The following is a 17,187-nucleotide window of genomic DNA, read 5'->3' on the forward strand; positions in this document are numbered from 1 at the left end:
AGTATATATATATATATATTTATAGTATCTCACAAAAGTGAGTACACCCCTCACATTTTTGTAAATATTTTATTCTATCTTTTCATGTGACAACACTGAAGAAATTACACTTTGCTACAATGTAAAGTAGTGAGTGTACAGCTTGTAGAACTGTATAGATTTGCTGTCCCCTCTAAAAAAACTCAACCCACAGCCATTAATGTCTAAACCGCTGGCAACAAAAGTGAGTACACACCTAAAGGAAAATGTCCAATTTGGGCCCAATTAGCCATTTTCCCTCCTCTGTGTCATGTGACTCGTTAGTGTTACAAGGTCTCAGGTGTGAATGGGGAGCAGGTGTGTTAAATTTGGTGTTATCACTCTCACTCTGTCATACTGGTCACTGGAAGTTCAATATGGCACCTCATGGCAAAGAACTCTCTGAGGATCTGAAAAAATAATTGTTGCTCTACATAAAGATGGCCTAGGCTATAAGAAGATTGCCAAGACCCTGAAACTGAGCTGCAACACGGTGGCCAAGACCGTACAGCGGTTTAACAGGACAGGTTCCACTCAGAACAGGCCTCGCCATGGTCGACCAAAGAAGTTGGGTGCACGTGCTCAGCGTCATATCCAGAGGTTGTCTTTGGGAAATAGACGTATGAGTGCTGCCAGCATTGCTGTAGAGGTTGAAGGAGTGGGGGGTCAGCCTGTCAGTGCTCAGACCATACGGCGCACACTGCATCAAATTGGTCTGCATGGCTGTCGTTCCAGAAGGAAGCCTCTTCTAAAGATGATGCACAAGATAGCCTGAAAACAGTTTGCTGAAGACAAGCAGACTAAGGACATGGATTACTGGAACCATGTCATGTGGTCTCATGAGACAAAGATAAATTTATTTGGTTCAGATAGTGTCAAGCGTGTGTGGCAGCAACCAGGTAAGGAGCACAAAGACAAGTGTGTCATGTCTACAGTCAAGCATGGTGGTGGGAGTGTCATGGTCTGGGGCTGCATGAGTGCTGCCGGCACTGGGGAGATACAGTTCATTGAGGGAATCATGAATGCCAACATGTACTGTGACATACTGAAGCAGAGTATGATCCCCTCCCTTCAAAGACTGGGCCGCAGGGCAGTATTCCAACATGATAATGACCCCAAACACACCTCCAAGACGACCACTGCCTTGCTAAAGAAGCTGAGGGTAAAGGTGATGGACTGGCCAAGCATGTCTCCAGACCTAAACCCTATTGAGCATCTGTGGGACATCCTCAAACGGAAGGTGGAGGAGCGCAAGGTCTCTGACATCCACCAGCTCCGTGACGTCGTCATGGAGGAGTGAAAGAGGACTCCAGTGGCAACCTGTGAAGCTCTGGTGAACTCCATGCCCAAGAGGGTTAAGGCAGTGCTATAAAATAATGGTGGCCACACAAAATATTGCCACTTTGGGCCCAATTTGGACATTTTCACTTAGGGGTGTACTCACTTTTGTTGGCAGTGGTTTAGACATCAATGTATCCTTTATTGTGTAAACTACTAGACCCATAAATCCACCATGTAATGGAAATAAACAAAATCAGGCATGTTTGAGGTGCACTGTATAAAGACAAAAAGAGGTCGCACCGACCTCGTGCACTACCCAAGTAGAATTTATTAAAATGAATTAAGAAAAGTTATATTAACAAACATAAAATTAGATAAAAGCATATCGATCCACAAAATGGACCCAAAGCAACCAGGTCTCCAGGACAGTGACCAGCATGCCAGAGGACCCTCTGAATGGCTGGCACTTTTCAAGGGGAGATCCCCTCTTCCTCAGAGCCAATGGGCACAAGGTCGGTGCGCCCTCTTTTTGTTCTTTATACAGTGTTCTCATCGGGTTTCCCCTGACCCCAGGAGGGAAGCAAAATCTGTGCATATTCCTGGAGCCATAGAGACTTACCACCACCACATCTCTTTTAAGCACAGGAGAATTTGTTTGCCTGTCCATATATTTATTATATACAGGGCTTTTTTTCAGCGGGAACGCGGGGGAACGCAGTTCCGGCACCTCCAGGACTGAATGTATGTAATGGCAAGGGGTGCTGGAGGTGTGCTGCAGGGTCTGTTGATGCTGATTGCTGGGGATCTATTGTCACTGGCACTGGAGAGAATCTATTATTGCAGGGGGGTCTGTTGTTGGGGAGATCTGTTATTGCTGGCAGGGGATCTATTGTTGCTAAGGGTGGGTCTTATGTTGCTGGGGGGTCAGTCATTTCTGGGAGGGATCTACTGTTCAGGAAGAGGTCTATTGTTGCTTCCGGGGGTCTATTGTTGCTGAGGAAGGGGGTGGTATTTTCTTGTAGGTGGTCCATTGTTGCTGGGGGGGGGGGAATCTATTATTCCAGAGGGTCTGCTGATGCTGGCTGCGAGGAGATCTGTTGTTGCTGCTAGGGAGGGGGGTGTTTTGTTGTGAGTGGTCCATAGTTGCTGACTACAGGGGATCTATTCTACTGCTTTTCTTGTTATCATTAACAAGCTCAATACAAATTAGTTAGTACCACAAATGTTACTGAATTATCTAAAAGGGGTGGTCTTCGGAGGTGGGTAATGAGTGGAACCAAGAAACAGTGCTCGGAGGTGGTTAGGGGCGGAGACAAGGGTTGACTTGAAAAAGGGGAGTTCCGGCACCTATTCTCTGAGAAAAAAAGCCCTGATTATATATATATATATTTGAGGTGCAGCCTTTGTGGCTACCTCCATAGACACAGTGGAGAAAAGGCGTAAAGGAAGTGTGTTACTGGCAGGATCACCAGTTGAAAATAAAGAAAAAAAGAAAACTAATGCAGTCATCACTTCTAAGAACTAGTAAGCTGCAAAGTCTTACATTTATGTTTTTAGGCTTGGATACGCTTTAAGCCTTTACTTTGAAGGACACATTTGGCCCAGTACAAGATGGAGTCACTATGGATCTGGGCATGGTGGTATCCCCAGCAGAGCACCCTGGAATTTATTGCACAGATCCCGTCTTCAATAGGAAGTGCTCCCAGAGCGAGTGGTAACGAGCGGTAATATGATTTTTATTATGTCACAGCTGAAAGGTCTAATTATTGAAGGCGTGCGCTCTGGCTGCCAGAGAAAGGTTGTAATTAATATGTCACAGAGAGCTGGAGGTTCCTGGAGGAGACAAAGCTTTTGTCACTGTGTGGTTTTCCCATCCAATGAATCAGAAGACAAAAAGAGCTGAACGCACTGATCATGATCCGCCGTCTCAGCTATTAATGTCAGCCAGCGAGCAGCAAGGTCAAAAGAGAGTCACCGGCGAGGAGCCTGAGTTCTGGAAAAAGTGTGATAAGTTCGGCAGGACCCAAAATGATATTTAATGAGGACAGGGGAGAAAAGGTAATATCCAAGCTTCCAAGAAAAAAACTTCAGTCCCTAAACCATTTTTTCATTTTTTTGCACACATATTTTTAAAAAATAATTTTAGGCCTGAAAATTACTTAAAACCCCGAAACATTCTATATTTTATGAAAAAAGACACCCTGGAGAATAAAATAGTGGTGGCTTCAACTTATAATGGTTGAAGATACTGTATTATCACAATCACAACATTTCAGTAAAAAAATACAATAAAGGTAATTTTCCGGCACATAAACCAATTTTATACTGTAGATACACATCCTGTCAAGCCTTAAAGCGGACCTCTTAAAGCGGATATATTCCCCTGGATGTCCTCCTATGTGTGTGCCTTCTGCCTCCACAGGAAAAATCCGGAAACATGACCACCAATAAGACAAATAGATGATAGGAAACCACCAATTCCCTGTGTCCTCTCAGATGTATGTCTCTCACGTTAGTACATATCATTCAGTTGTGACACACCTGCTGTTGGTCCTGAGGAAGCACTTTGCGAAACACGTCGACCAGCAACAAGGAGCACATACCTCAATCAATGGATTGAATGTATATAGGTGTTCACAAAAAATCCTAAGGATACTGTATTACGCTTTTTGTGCACTTTGTGTGTGTGTGTTTTTTAAAATAAAGCCGTTTTGGGCGCCCATTGTGTTTTTAAATGATGTTAAAATAAAAGATTATGTTTTTATAATATAACAAATATGTCTCATGTGAGTGCCATTAAAATCCACCACTAGCAGGACTGTGTCTTGCAAACTTTTTTGCATATATACATATATATCTATATCTATCTATATATATACATACAGATAGATAGATAGATAGATAGATAGATAGATAGATAGATAGATAGATAGATAGATAGATAGATAGATAGATAGATAGATAGATAGATAGATAGATAGATAGATAAAAAAAAAACTAGTCTACATTAAAACATGTGCCACTCTAAGTGCAGTAAGACAAGTTTAACCGCTTGCCAACCGCCGCAAGTAGATTTACTGCGGCGGTCAGCCCCTGCCAGGCAGAGTGACGTTAATTAACGTCACTAGCCTGGGAGGGTCTGGGGAGCGAGCGAGTGCCCGCGGAGGCGCGCTTCCGTGCGGTCACGGACCCCCCCGCGCGTGTGACCAGCGGACCCGATGTCCGCCGGTCACCCGGCGATCGTCGGGGGAGAGGGAGAATGTCAGGCAGCTTGTGTAAACAAGCCACCTGTCATTCTCCTCGGTGTAAAGACACTGATCACACGGATCTACTATGTAGATCCGTTGATCAGTGTCCTTACAGCTCAAGCCACAGCCAATCACAGTAGAAAGCACGCCCCTAGGGACACACACAGCCCCTCCCTCCCAAATAAAGTTAACCCCTTCACTACCAGTGTATTTTTACAGTAACAGTGCATATGTGTAGCACTGATTACTGTAGAAATGTCACTGGTAACCCCAAAAGTGTCAAAAATGTCAGTCAAGGGTCCGATCTGTCCGCCGCAATGTCGCAGTACCGCAAAAAAAATCGCAGATCGCCGCCATTACGCGTTATAAAAAAAAACAACAAAAATGACACAAATCTTTCCCTTTGTTAGTAAACGCAATAACTTTTGCACAAACCAATAAAAATACGCTTTTTGCAATTTTTTTTACCAAATATAGGTAGGATAAAACAAATTGGCCGAAAATGTTAAAAAATTTTGATTTTTACATTTTTTTTGGGGGGAATTTCATATAAAAAAATGTGAAAAATATTGCTATTTTTGCAAAATTGTCGCTCTTTTTTTGTTTATAGCGCGTGATCAAAAAATCGCACAGGTGATCAAATACCACCAAAAGAAAGCTCTGTTTGTGGGAAAAAAAGGACATCAAATTCGTTTAGGTACAGTGTCGCACGACCGCGCAATTGTCCGTTAAAATCACGCAGTGCCGAATCGCAAAATACCCCCTGGTCTTTTAGCAGGAAAATCCTCCGGGGCTTAAGTGGTTAATAAGGTAAATCAATGTACACCAAATACTCACAATAGAGTAGGTGAGAAACGGCAGTGTATAACATGTAAACTGGTCCGTCCAAGCGGTAGGTCCGTCCGGGTGCCTCAATCAGTCTGAAATGGTCCGCTGCAGTTATCCGCTGTAGCTGATGGATGTCGGCACTTCCTGAACACTGGGGACACAGAGGTAGACTTACGGCGACACTCTCCCGGTTGTGACGCAAGGACGCGATGACATAGGCAGCGCGTTATCGGAGCATGCGCTTCCTTCCTGGGGCCAGCCGCAGAGAGCAGAGCTGACAGAAAACTGACAGAGCCTTGTCCATTCTATCTAAAACTAAAACATACGTCCCAACTGTCCCTGATTTTGAGGGACTGTCCCAGATTTCGAGGGACTGTCCCAGATTTGGAACAAAGTCCCTCTGTCCCTCTTTCCTCCTAATTTGTCCCTCATTTTGAACTGATCTATATAGCTGTATATAAAATGCATATATTTATCTTTCAAAAAGTGCTTCCCAGTTCTAAACTTTTCGTCCAATTTCTAAATCACTGCATTTGTAAATATCAAAAGCCAGTATAAAGAAATAGTAGTGGAAAAAAAAATTACTTGTGAGATTAACTAATCAATTTTTTGTATAATTCTCTTTTAAAGCGTAACTCCACTTTTGTTGAGAAAAAAACATTCCCCTCTGGGTGATCTCTGTACATTACAAGGATTTTAACAAACTTTGTTTCAGATTCCTACCTTTTGTTATTCTGAAGAAATCATTGTTTGTTCCTCTGTGCTGAGTGGGTCTAATGGGAGTGGTTTCATAATAATCTATCAGCTGTGGCAGCTGCAGAGCACTAATGAGAAAGCTGCTGGGTCTGCATCACTTTAGACGTGTTCCTATTGGGAGTATCTCACCAAAAATGACATTTTTGTTGCAGGGGATGCCAGAAATCCGACTTGTATCTTAGTGCAGACTTCTGGGAAAATTGGTGAGCCAATCACACAAGCAGGAAATGATGTTTCTGGGGTGTGGTCAGTATACATTCTGTGTACAGAACACCTCCAGGCGGCCATATTGCATTGCATATTCAGAAAATTACAACAGCTGCAGATTGAAAAGGAAAGGTAAATTTTAAATATCATTCAATTACAATATGATTTGTGTCGCAATTGTATACGCTATATTGTATTTTCTTTGTTTGCTGATTTTTTTTCCCACGAAAGTGCAGTAAAGGGGGCGTAGCAGGGGGTGTGTCCTATACCTACAAACTTTTGCTTATAGGTGTCCCTCGTTGCTATCTCAAAGAGCTGAGAGGTATGTAAAGGGAAAGGTTATGAATTGAAATACGGTTAAGCCACCGTTCCCACCGATGCGACTTGTCATGCAATTTGACATGACAACTGTTGTAACTGTTTTTTGAAACTGTTAAATCGATGGGTTTAGTTTCACATTAAAGCTGCAAGCTGCTGACTTTGTGTCATGCAGATATAAGGAAGAGTATGTCCGACAAACTTCCTCGAGGTATAATTATATTTGAATTTAGGAAATCAGATCCCTGCCATACCTGGATACTGGAGTGGGATGTCTATCTTGGGCCCGATGACGTAGTGTCCCTCCTCAAGGCTGTGAGCCGTCACCGTTGTCCACTGCCGACAGGAATGAATTAGGATGACGTCCTGGTCACTGACCCCCTCTACGTATTCCCCTGCAAGAAAGCATCAATCAATTAATCAATCAATCAATCAATCGTCTCCTCTATATGTAACATGGGAAATGAGTGGGGAAGGAAGATACACCTATGGTTATCAATGATTTATGGTATACATAGACAATAATATTAAACTTCTTCTTTGCTATCCTTACATTTCCGTATTATGGGAAAAGTAAAGGTCCTCCCTTGCCTCCACCCCCTCTGCAAGGGTTAAATGCTTGATTATGTCTAGGGGGACCGGGGTAATTCAGTTTTACTTACCTGATCCTCTGTGCTGCTAGACTGGTCTCTGCAGCCTCTTCTCCACTGCACCTTGGTGGTCAGATCCCCATAACATCACTGGTGAAGGGTCCATAGCTCTACATTGGACATGAGGATGCTGAGGGACAATCTATTGCGGGAGCCCGGGGCAGTGCCATCTTAAGAGCGTTAAAGGCCCCCTGGCAATGCAGTGCACTGGGGCCCTGCCTACCCAATCACCCACGAGAATAAAAATGCAAATTATAGATAAGGCGATATTTATTGGTACAGCAGTGCCAGGGTAATGACAGCTTCCAAGTTGGGTGTCTGGGTCCAGTGAACACACACACGGACGGGAGTCAGACTCAACTGTGTGTGCCTGTTCCCGTTCACGGCCCAAGTGGCCTGACAGCAGCGCAGGGCTGACAGGTGCTTGCCATCTGCTAAGTTCGGCAGCGGGATGCACACGGGAATTGGGACTAATGCTTGGCTGGGAATGGGTCGCTGGGCAGGTAGGGCCCCCCGGGCAAGTGGGGCCCCTGGGCAACTGCCCAGTGTGCCCATTCGGTAAGATGGCCCTGGCCCGGGGAGCCCTGTTAGCTTGGGGGGGAGGATCATGTAAGTTAAACTGCTGTTACTGTCCCATAGACCAGTGCTTGTCAACTTATGAGCTAAAGGTGGCTTCAAATGTTGCCCCTGACATTACCAAAGGGCCACACATGCTGTTCAATATACAGTATGCAATACCTAAGAGGAATGTCAGAAACTACAGACCTGGTGGAGGAAATGAAGGTCAGAGGTTGTGGACAGGATACATTTTTGGCCGGGGATATACTGCAGAAGACAATATCAAACTAAGAACATTATATTAGGCTAGTAGAGAACAATGCACCCTAATTAATGTTCCCACTACAAAATGAAATCCGAGGGCCACACTTTAAATACCAAAGGGTTGCATGCAGCCCCTAGGGCCGCAGGATGGTCACCAGGGCCCTAGACCAGGGATCTCCAAACTTTTTAAACAAAGGGCAAGTTAACTGTCCTCCACACTTTACGGGGGGCCGGAATGTGGCCATTGGGAGTAGAAATTGTCCTGGCATCAGTGGGAGTAAATAATACACCTTTGGTATTAGTGGGAAGAATAGTGCCCTACCACTGGTGCCAGTGAGAGGAATAGTGCTCCATCATTGGTGTCAGTGGGAGGAATAGTGCTCCATCATTGGTGTCAGTGGGAGGAATAGTACTCCATCATTGGTGTCAGTGGGAGGAATAGTACTCCATCATTGGTGTCAGTGGGAGGAATAGTGCCCTACCACTGGTGCCAGTGAGAGGAATAGTGCTCCATCATTGGTGTCAGTGGGAGGAATAGTGCTCCATCATTGGTGTCAGTGGGAGGAATAGTACTCCATCATTGGTGTCAGTGGGAGGAATAGTACTCCATCATTGGTGTCAGTGGGAGGAATAGTGCCCCATCATTGGTGTCAGTGGGAGGAATAGTGCCCCATCATTCATATCAATGGGAGGAATAGTGCTCTATCACTGGTGTCAGTGTAAGGAATAGTGCCCCATTATTGGTGTCAGTGGGATTAATAGTGCCCTACCGCTGGTGTTAGTGGGAGGAATAGAGCCCCCTCATTGGTGTCGGTGGGGATAACAGTGCTCCATCATTGGTGTCAGTGGGAATAATAGTGCCCTATCTCTAGTGTCAGTGGGAGAAATAGTGTCCCATCGTTGGTGTCATTGCGATTAATAGTGCACCATCATTGGTGTCAGTTTGAGGAATAGTTCCCCATCGTTGGCGTCAATGGGAGAACTAGTGCCCCACTGTTGATGTCAGTAGCAGGAATAGTGCCCCATTGTTGGTGGCAGTTGAAAGAATAGTGTCTTGTATCAGTGGAAGGAAAAGTGCCTCAAGGGTCTTATGGATAGCTGAATAAAAAGAGGACAGTATAAGTGGAACAGAGGGTTAGGCAAGCAAGCCTTGTATGGACAAAGAAGTGATGGCTTACATGGTGAAACATGTTGGTGCACAGATACGTTATATTACCAAAAGTATTGGGACGCCTGCCTTTACACACACATGAACCTTAATGATATCCCAGTCTTAGTCCGTAGGGTTCTATATGGAATTGGCCCACCCTTTGCAACTATAACAGCTTCAACTCTTCTGGGAAGGCTGTCCACAAGGTTTAGGAGTGTGTCTATGGGAATGTTTAACCATTCTCCAAGAAGCCCATTTGTGAGGTCAGGCGCTGATGTTGGACAAGAAGGCCTGGCTCGCAGTCTCCACTCTAATTTATCCCAATAGTGTTCTATCGGGTTGAGGTCAGGACTCTGTGCAGGCCAGTCAAGTTCCTCCACCCCAAACTCGCTCATCCAGGTCTTTATGGACCTTGCTTTGCACTGGTGTGCAGTCATGTTGGAACAGGAAGGGGCCATCCTCAAACTGTTCCCACAAAGTTGGGAGCATGAAATTGTCCAAAATGTCTTGGTATGCTGATGCCTTAACAGTTCCCTTCACTGGAACTAAGAGGCCAAGCCCAACCCCTAAAAAAAAAAAAACCCCACACCATTATCCTCCTCCACCAAATGATTTGGACCAGTGCACAAAACAAGGTCCATAAAAACATGGATGAGTGAGTTTGGGGTGGAGGAACTTGACTGGTCTGCACAGAGTCCTCTCCAATATCAATGCCTGACCTCACAAATGCGCTTCTGGAAGAATGGTCAAACATTCCCATAAAACAACAATATCTCTCCTGCGCTCAAGTGGTATGCGGGAAGGTGAATCTTCTAGGCGGTTTTATGACACAAATGAAGTGGTCTTGCTGCCCCCCTCAGGACCAAGGGTATCCAAAAGGCACTACAAGAAAACAACAAGAGAAGGGCGCACCGACCTTGTGCATTACCACTTAAAAGTTTACTAAAATCAAAGAAGGGTAGCGTACAATATACTCACAAACATAGCATATGAACAAGCATATAGGAAATGGGCACCGCTCACTTCCAGGACACTTCTCTACTGCTGGCTAGCGTGATGGCGTCCTCAAAACCTGATGTGGCTTACGTGTTTCGAGGGAGTACCCTCTTCCTCAGAGCCAAAATTTGCAATTTCTTTCTTTGATTTTAATAAACTTCCTTCTTTGATTTTAATAAACTTTTAAGTGGTAATGCACAAGGTCAGTGCGCCCTTCTCTTGTTGTTTGCAAACATTCCCATAGACACACTCCTAAACCTTCCCAGAAGAGTTGAAGCTTTTATAGCTGCAAAGGGTGGGCCAACTCAATGTTGAGCCCTAAGGACTAAGACTGGGATGGCATTAAAATTCATGTGTGTGTAAAGGCAGGTGTCCCAATACTTTTGGTAATATAGTGTATCACCAATGGCAGACAGTTACTCGCCAACACTGCAGTGTGAACATCTCAGTGGACATATTTTCCAAAGAAGCAATACAAAGGTGTACATGTAGCAGACTAGCAGACTCTAAATGGCTCCCAGTGCTGCCTTGCCTTCTCCCAGTCTAAGTGCTGCTGAGGTGACAGAGGGGGATCTGAATGTGAAATGTAGGTACTTATGCTAGCTGTATGTAAAAAAACAAAATCCCTTTCAATTATTTTTTTAAGGGTCCATTCACACTAGCGCGACTTGTCAGGCGACTTGGTCGCCTGAAAAGTCGCAGTCGGTCGCTCGCCATTGAATAGTACAGGACCCGTTCTAATAGGAGCGACACAAGTCGCTCCGACTTAGAAAAAGGGTCCTGTACTACTTTGGGGTGACCTGGAGGCGACTTGCATTGACTTAAATTATATGAAGTCCGTCCCTGCAAGTCGCGCCGAGGTCGCGGTGCACAGCGTGCACCGCGACATCACAGGTCGCCCCAGCAAATCGTGTCGCGCCAGTCTGAATGGGCGCTAAAGGAATTCATTGCATTACATAGAATTCACTCTTAAATCTTTTGTTCTGTTAATTTATTAAATCATCATCCATGTATTCCAATGTGGTTGGCAAAGAACCTCAAAAGGCAATATGCAGTTGCTGTTCTTTTTTTATTAGGTGATGTTTGTAGGGAATTCCCTACATTATTCATTGTGTAATTGGGTGGGGGTGGTTTGGGATACTCCTGGGTTGGGCCTGTGTAGGCCCATGTCAATTAAACCAGACCAGGAATTTGTGTCTTTTGCCAGCTGAAGGATGAGCACCTCTGGTTGTAAGCTGGTTAACCACTTGCCGACCGCCGCAAGTACATATACTGCAGCGGTCAGCCCCGGCCAGACAAAGTGACGTACCGGTACGTCACTAGCCTGTCACTCGCTTGTGAGCCAATAGCGGGCGAGCGCGCGCCCGCTGAGGCGAGCACCCGCCCCGGCTCGTTCCCTAACAAGTCAGTGCGTGTGACCGGCGGACCCGATGTCTGCCGGTCACTCGCGATCGTTCGCCGGGAAGGGAGAAAGGCAGGCGGCTGATGTAAACAACGCCGCCTGTCATTCTCCCCTGTGTAAAAATGGAGATCACACGGTTCTACTATGTAGGACCGTTGATCTCTGTTCTTACACCAGTAGCCATGTCCCATCACAATTAGAAACACGCCCCTAGGACACACTTAACCCCTCCCTCTCCAATACAGTTAACCCCTTCCCTGCCAGTGTCATTTTTACAGTAACAGTGCATATGTATAGCACTGATTACTGTAGTAATGTCACTGGTAACCCCAAAAGTGTCACAAATGTCAGTCAAGGGTCCGATCTGTCCGCCGCAATGTCGCAGTCCCGTGAAAAAAATCGCAGATCGCCGCCATTACGTGTTAAAAAAAAAAACAACAAAAATTCCAAAAATCTTTCCCTTTGTTAGTAAACGCGATAACTTTTGCGCAAACCAATCAAAATACGCTTTTTGCAATTTTTTTTACCAAACATATGTAGCAGAAAACAAATTGGCCGAAAATGTTAAAACATTTTGATTTTTACATTTTTTTGGGGGGAATTTCATATAAAAAAAAATGTGAAAAATATTGTTATTTTTGCTAAATTGACGCTCTTTTTTTGTTTATAGCGCATGATCAAAAAATCGCACAGGTGATCAAATACTACCAAAAGAAAGCTCTGTTTGTGGGGGAAAAAAAGGACATCAAATTCGTTTAGGTACAGCGTCGCACGACCACGCAATTGTCCGTTAAAGTCACGCAGTGCCGAATCGCAAAATAGGCCCTGGTCAGGAAGGGGGTAAAATCTTCCGGGGCTTAAGTGGTTAATCAGAGAGAATTGTTTTGAATCCCACACATAGGTGTGCGCAGCCTATTGCATTAGGGTGTGCACCCCAAAGTTTAAATACACATGCATTTGTTTGCCTACATGTATATGGCCCCGGTACATTACTCTCCCTGCTGGCAAAGTGAAATAGAAGTGTGTGGCACTTCTCTTATGGCAGAGCAGGTCCGAGGGAGATCTTTCCCATCTCCTCACTGGCAAACAGAGCGATAATGCTAATGTGCCCTAGGTGATTAGGATGTGCCCAGGCACACCCGGCACACTCTGTGCGCACGCCTATGATCCCACACACTGCGCCAAGAAGTAGAGAAATCTGGGACATCTGAGCCTGGAAAAATAGTAACTGCAGATTTGCTACTGCTTTATTTCACTAAACATGGTTTATTAACTTTAAGGGCCAGTCCAGACAGAATGGATATCTCAGTGATTTGCACATCCTAGAGAATTAAACCCCTTGACAGTCTGTTCTATCTCTTAGGGTCTAAATTGATGTTCCCGGGTCTGCACACCTTCTGTGCCCATTATGGGGGGTTCCCACTTCCCACCATCCCTGTGCTGAGTTCCCAGGTCTGCACACCTGCTGTGCCTATTATGAGGGGTTCCCACCATCCCTGTGCTGAGTTCCCAGGTCTGCACACCTGCTGTGCCTATTATGAGGGGTTCCCACCATCCCTGTGCTGAGTTCCCAGGTCTGCACACCCGCTGTGTCCATTATGAGGGGTCCCCAGCATCCCTGTGCTGATTTTCTGGGTCAACACACCTGCTGTGTCCATTATGAGGGGTCCCCAGCATCCCTGTGCTGATTTTCTGGGTCAGCACACCTGCTGTGTCCATTATGAGGGGTCCCCAGCATCCCTGTGCTGATTTCCTGGGTCTGCACACCTGCTGTGTCCATTATGAGGGGCTCCCACCATCCCTGTGCTGAGTTCCCAAGTCTGCACACCTGCTGTGTCCATTATGAGGGGTCCCCAGCATACCTGTGCTGAGTTCCCAGGTCTGTACACCTGCTGTGTCCATTATGAGTGGTTCCCACCATCCCTGTGCTGAGTTCCCAGGTCTGCACACCCGCTGTGTCCATTATGAGGGGTCCCCAGCATCCCTGTGCTGATTTCCTGGGTCTGCACACCTGCTGTGTCCATTATGAGGGGTTCCCACCATCCCTGTGCTGAGTTCCTGGGTCTGCACACCTGCTGTGTCCATTATGAGGGGTCCCCAGCATCCCTGTGCTGATTTCCTGGGTCTGCACACCTGCTGTGTCCATTATGAGGGGTTCCCACCATCCCTGTGCTGAGTTCCCAGGTCTGCACACCTGCTGTGTCCATTATGAGGGGTCCCCAGCATCCCTGTGCTGAGTTCCCAGGTCTGTACACCTGCTGTGTCCATTATGAGGGGTCCCCAGCATACCTGTGCTGAGTTCCCAGGTCTGTACACCTGCTGTGTCCATTATGAGGGGTTCCCACCATCCCTGTGCTGAGTTCCCAGGTCTGCACACCTGCTGTGTCCATTAAGAGGGGTTCCCACCATCCCTGTGCTGAGTTCCCAGGTCTGCACACCCGCTGTGTCCATTATGAGGGGTCCCCTGCATCCCTGTGCTGAGTTCCTGGGTCTGCACACCTGCTGTGTCCATTATGAGGGGTCCCCAGCATCCCTGTGCTGATTTCTTGGGTCTGCACACCTGCTGTGTCCATTATGAGGGGTCCCCACCATCCCTGTGCTGAGTTCCTGGGTCTGCACACCTGCTGTGTCCATTATGAGGGGTCCCCAGCATCCCTGTGCTGATTTCTTGGGTCTGCACACCTGCTGTGTCCATTATGAGGGATCCCCAGCATCCCTGTGCTGAGTTCCTGGGTCTGCACAACTGTGTAGAGCGCTGCCAAAAGTCAGGCTATATTTATTTTTTTGGTTCCACTGTACTCAGTGGAGTAGTGATCTGCTTCTTTGGTCTGGTCAAGTTTCCCTAAGGTCAGTGGTTGATTACTCCTGCTTGCTTCTGTAAGAAGCTTTCAGAATATAGTGTAGGAGGATCAACCACAAAGTTATCAATATCTATCAGATTTTAGCCAATCCCTAGGGGAGGGGGGCTACCAGAAGGTGGCTGAGGGAGGTGATAAAAGTTTGGGAGACCTGCTCAGAGTGTTCTTGTCCTGGGGAGGCTGCCCCTGGGATGCGGACTGTGTACTGGAGTTTCTGTGTGGGCCTCAGCAGGTAATAATTTTTTTCTGGAGGCCATCATCTTGGGATTTGGTCTGGATAAGGATCACTGTCTCCCTCACTGAAGAATGTCACGTGGAAGCTGGGTGTCAGACAGCTGTCCTAGGACATTGTGAGTAAGACCTTGTTTTGCACTCTCAAGTGTGCATGTGCTAGAGGGAATTGAGGGCCAGAGGTTACTGGATGGACTGATCTGCTTTCACAGAGGCCTATAATTACTGGTCATTCCCCGTTACCTCCAGTCAAGGCTGTCTCAAGAGGATTTTGTGATAAGTACCTGTATGTCCTCCAGTTGACTTATGCTATTGTTTTGAAGTATCTTGAACCCTACCTCTTAACCGCTTGCCGCCCGCCGCACGACTATTTACTGCGGCGGTCAGCCCCTCACAGGCAGAGCGACGTAGTACTACGTCGCTAGCCTGTAAGGGTCTAGGGAGCGAGCGCGCGCCGCCGGAGGGTGACCCCGCGCGTGTGAGCGGCGGACCCGATATCTGCCGGTCACTCGGCGATCGTCGATGCAGAGGGAGAAAGGCAGGCAGCTGATGTAAACAAGCCGCCTGTCATTCTCCCCTGTGTAGGAATGGTGATCATACGGTTCTACTATGTAGGACCGTTGATCACTGTTCCTACACCTCAAGCCACAGCCAATCACAGTTAGAATCACTCCCCTAGGGACACACATAGCCCCTCCCTCTCAAAAAAAAGTTAACCCCTTCACTGCCAGTGTAATTTTACAGTAACAGTGCATATGTATAGCACTGATTACTGTAGAAATGTCACTGGTAACCCCAAAAGTGTCAAAAATGTCAGTCAAGGGTCCGATCTGTCCGCCGCAATGTCGCAGTACCGAAAAAAAAATCGCAGATCGCCGCCATTACGCGTTAAAAAAAAAAACAACAAAAATTACAAAAATCTTTCCCTTTGTTAGAAAACGCGATAACTTTTGCGCAAACCAATCAAAATACGCTTTTTGCGATTTTTTTTACCAAACATATGTAGCATAAAACAAATTGGCTGAAAATGTTAAAAAATTTTGATTTTTACATTTTTTTGGGGGGAATTTCATATAAAAAAATGTGAAAATATTGTTATTTTTGCAAAATTGACGCTCTTTTTTTGTTTATAGCGCATGATCAAAAAATCGCACAGGTGATCGAATACCACCAGAAGAAAGCTCTGTTTGTGGGAAATAAAGGACGTCAAATTCGTTTAGGTACAGCGTTGCACGACCGCGCAATTGTCCGTTAAAGTCACGCAGTGCCGAATCGCAAAAAAAACCCTGGTCGGAATGGGGGTAAAATCTTCCGGGGCTTAAGTGGTTAAATCCCCTCCAGTTTGAGTTTCTCCAAATCCACAAAAAGCCATCCATTAGACTGAGCCTGTGTTGTTGGTGTGTTTTGCACCGTGTCTGTGGCAGCAAGGGAGACCTTGTCATAATCTCAATGGCCCCTCTGGGGGTGAGCGCTATAGACAGACAGTGACTGTCCATACAGGTATGTGTTTTGGCTAACTATAGGGAAGGAATGAGTGGAAGCCCATTGGGAAGACCACAGCCAGTGTCTGATGAGGTACAAGGTGCCTACCCTCGAGTTTATCTAATAAGCCAGACTTCCAGCTTAAGGTCAAGAAAGACCAGAGCTGGGCACTGCCACCCACTGCATATAAACATGCACCTAGAATAATGAAATATTAACTTTGGTTTTGCTAAATATTGTGATCTACCTATAAAAATCTACAAAAAGAAAGAATAACTTCTCCAAGTAGAACTTTCTTGTAGTGCCCATTGAGAATTTTTTTTTTACTAGTAAAGTGATTGGTCACTTAATGGACAACTTTCTTTCCTGCCATCTGCATTAAGAAGACGAGCTGTCAGGCTGGGGAGATCATCAATGAGATATAGAGAACATGCAGATACTTGTGATGTTCCCATCAGATCTGGCAGTACAGATAACTTCCTGAGCTCATTAATACTCAGACTGATGTCTGTAGAATGAAGCCTCTGAACAAGACTTTCTCTCTTATTAAAGACACAGCGAGCTGCAAGATGTAGATAGAAGCTCCTGGTCAGATATAGGATAGGCCAGATATAAGATAAGTCAAAGTTTGCAAGAGGCTCATCTAAAAGATCTGGAGGCATGATATTTGCAAATTTGTCCCTTATTTGGTTAAAAAAAAATCAGTAATGCCTCGTTTCCACTGAGTGGTACGGTATGGTTCGGTTCAGTACGGTACGGTTCGGTATGGTACACATTGCGTTTCCACTGCCAATAGTACCCTTTCATGATAGGCGTGGTGTAGCAGGAAAGCTGTGATAGAGAATTCTCTGTCAACCAATCAAAGTTCTGCAGAGTGTAGCTCCACCCAGTTGGTACGGTACTAATGTGCTTGGTACCCCAACGAAAGGGTACCAAAAAA

At 45.8% G+C, this 17,187-nt stretch overlaps 1 protein-coding gene across 1 annotated transcript in view; it reads right to left on the minus strand.

Annotated features, from left to right (window-relative positions):
* The window catches only part of GAREM2 (GRB2 associated regulator of MAPK1 subtype 2), a 207,370-nt gene that overhangs the window by 98,958 nt on the left and 91,225 nt on the right, over nucleotides 1–17,187 (minus strand). Inside the window, exon 2 of the mRNA XM_082251146.1 lies at nucleotides 6,911–7,051. Coding sequence (XP_082107272.1) covers nucleotides 6,911–7,051 — 141 coding nt within the window. The remainder of the gene's footprint in view (nucleotides 1–6,910; nucleotides 7,052–17,187) is intronic.

This window comes from Pelophylax lessonae, assembly GCF_965119305.1.
Source record: "Pelophylax lessonae genome assembly, chromosome: 3".
Lineage (NCBI taxonomy): Eukaryota > Metazoa > Chordata > Amphibia > Anura > Ranidae > Pelophylax > Pelophylax lessonae.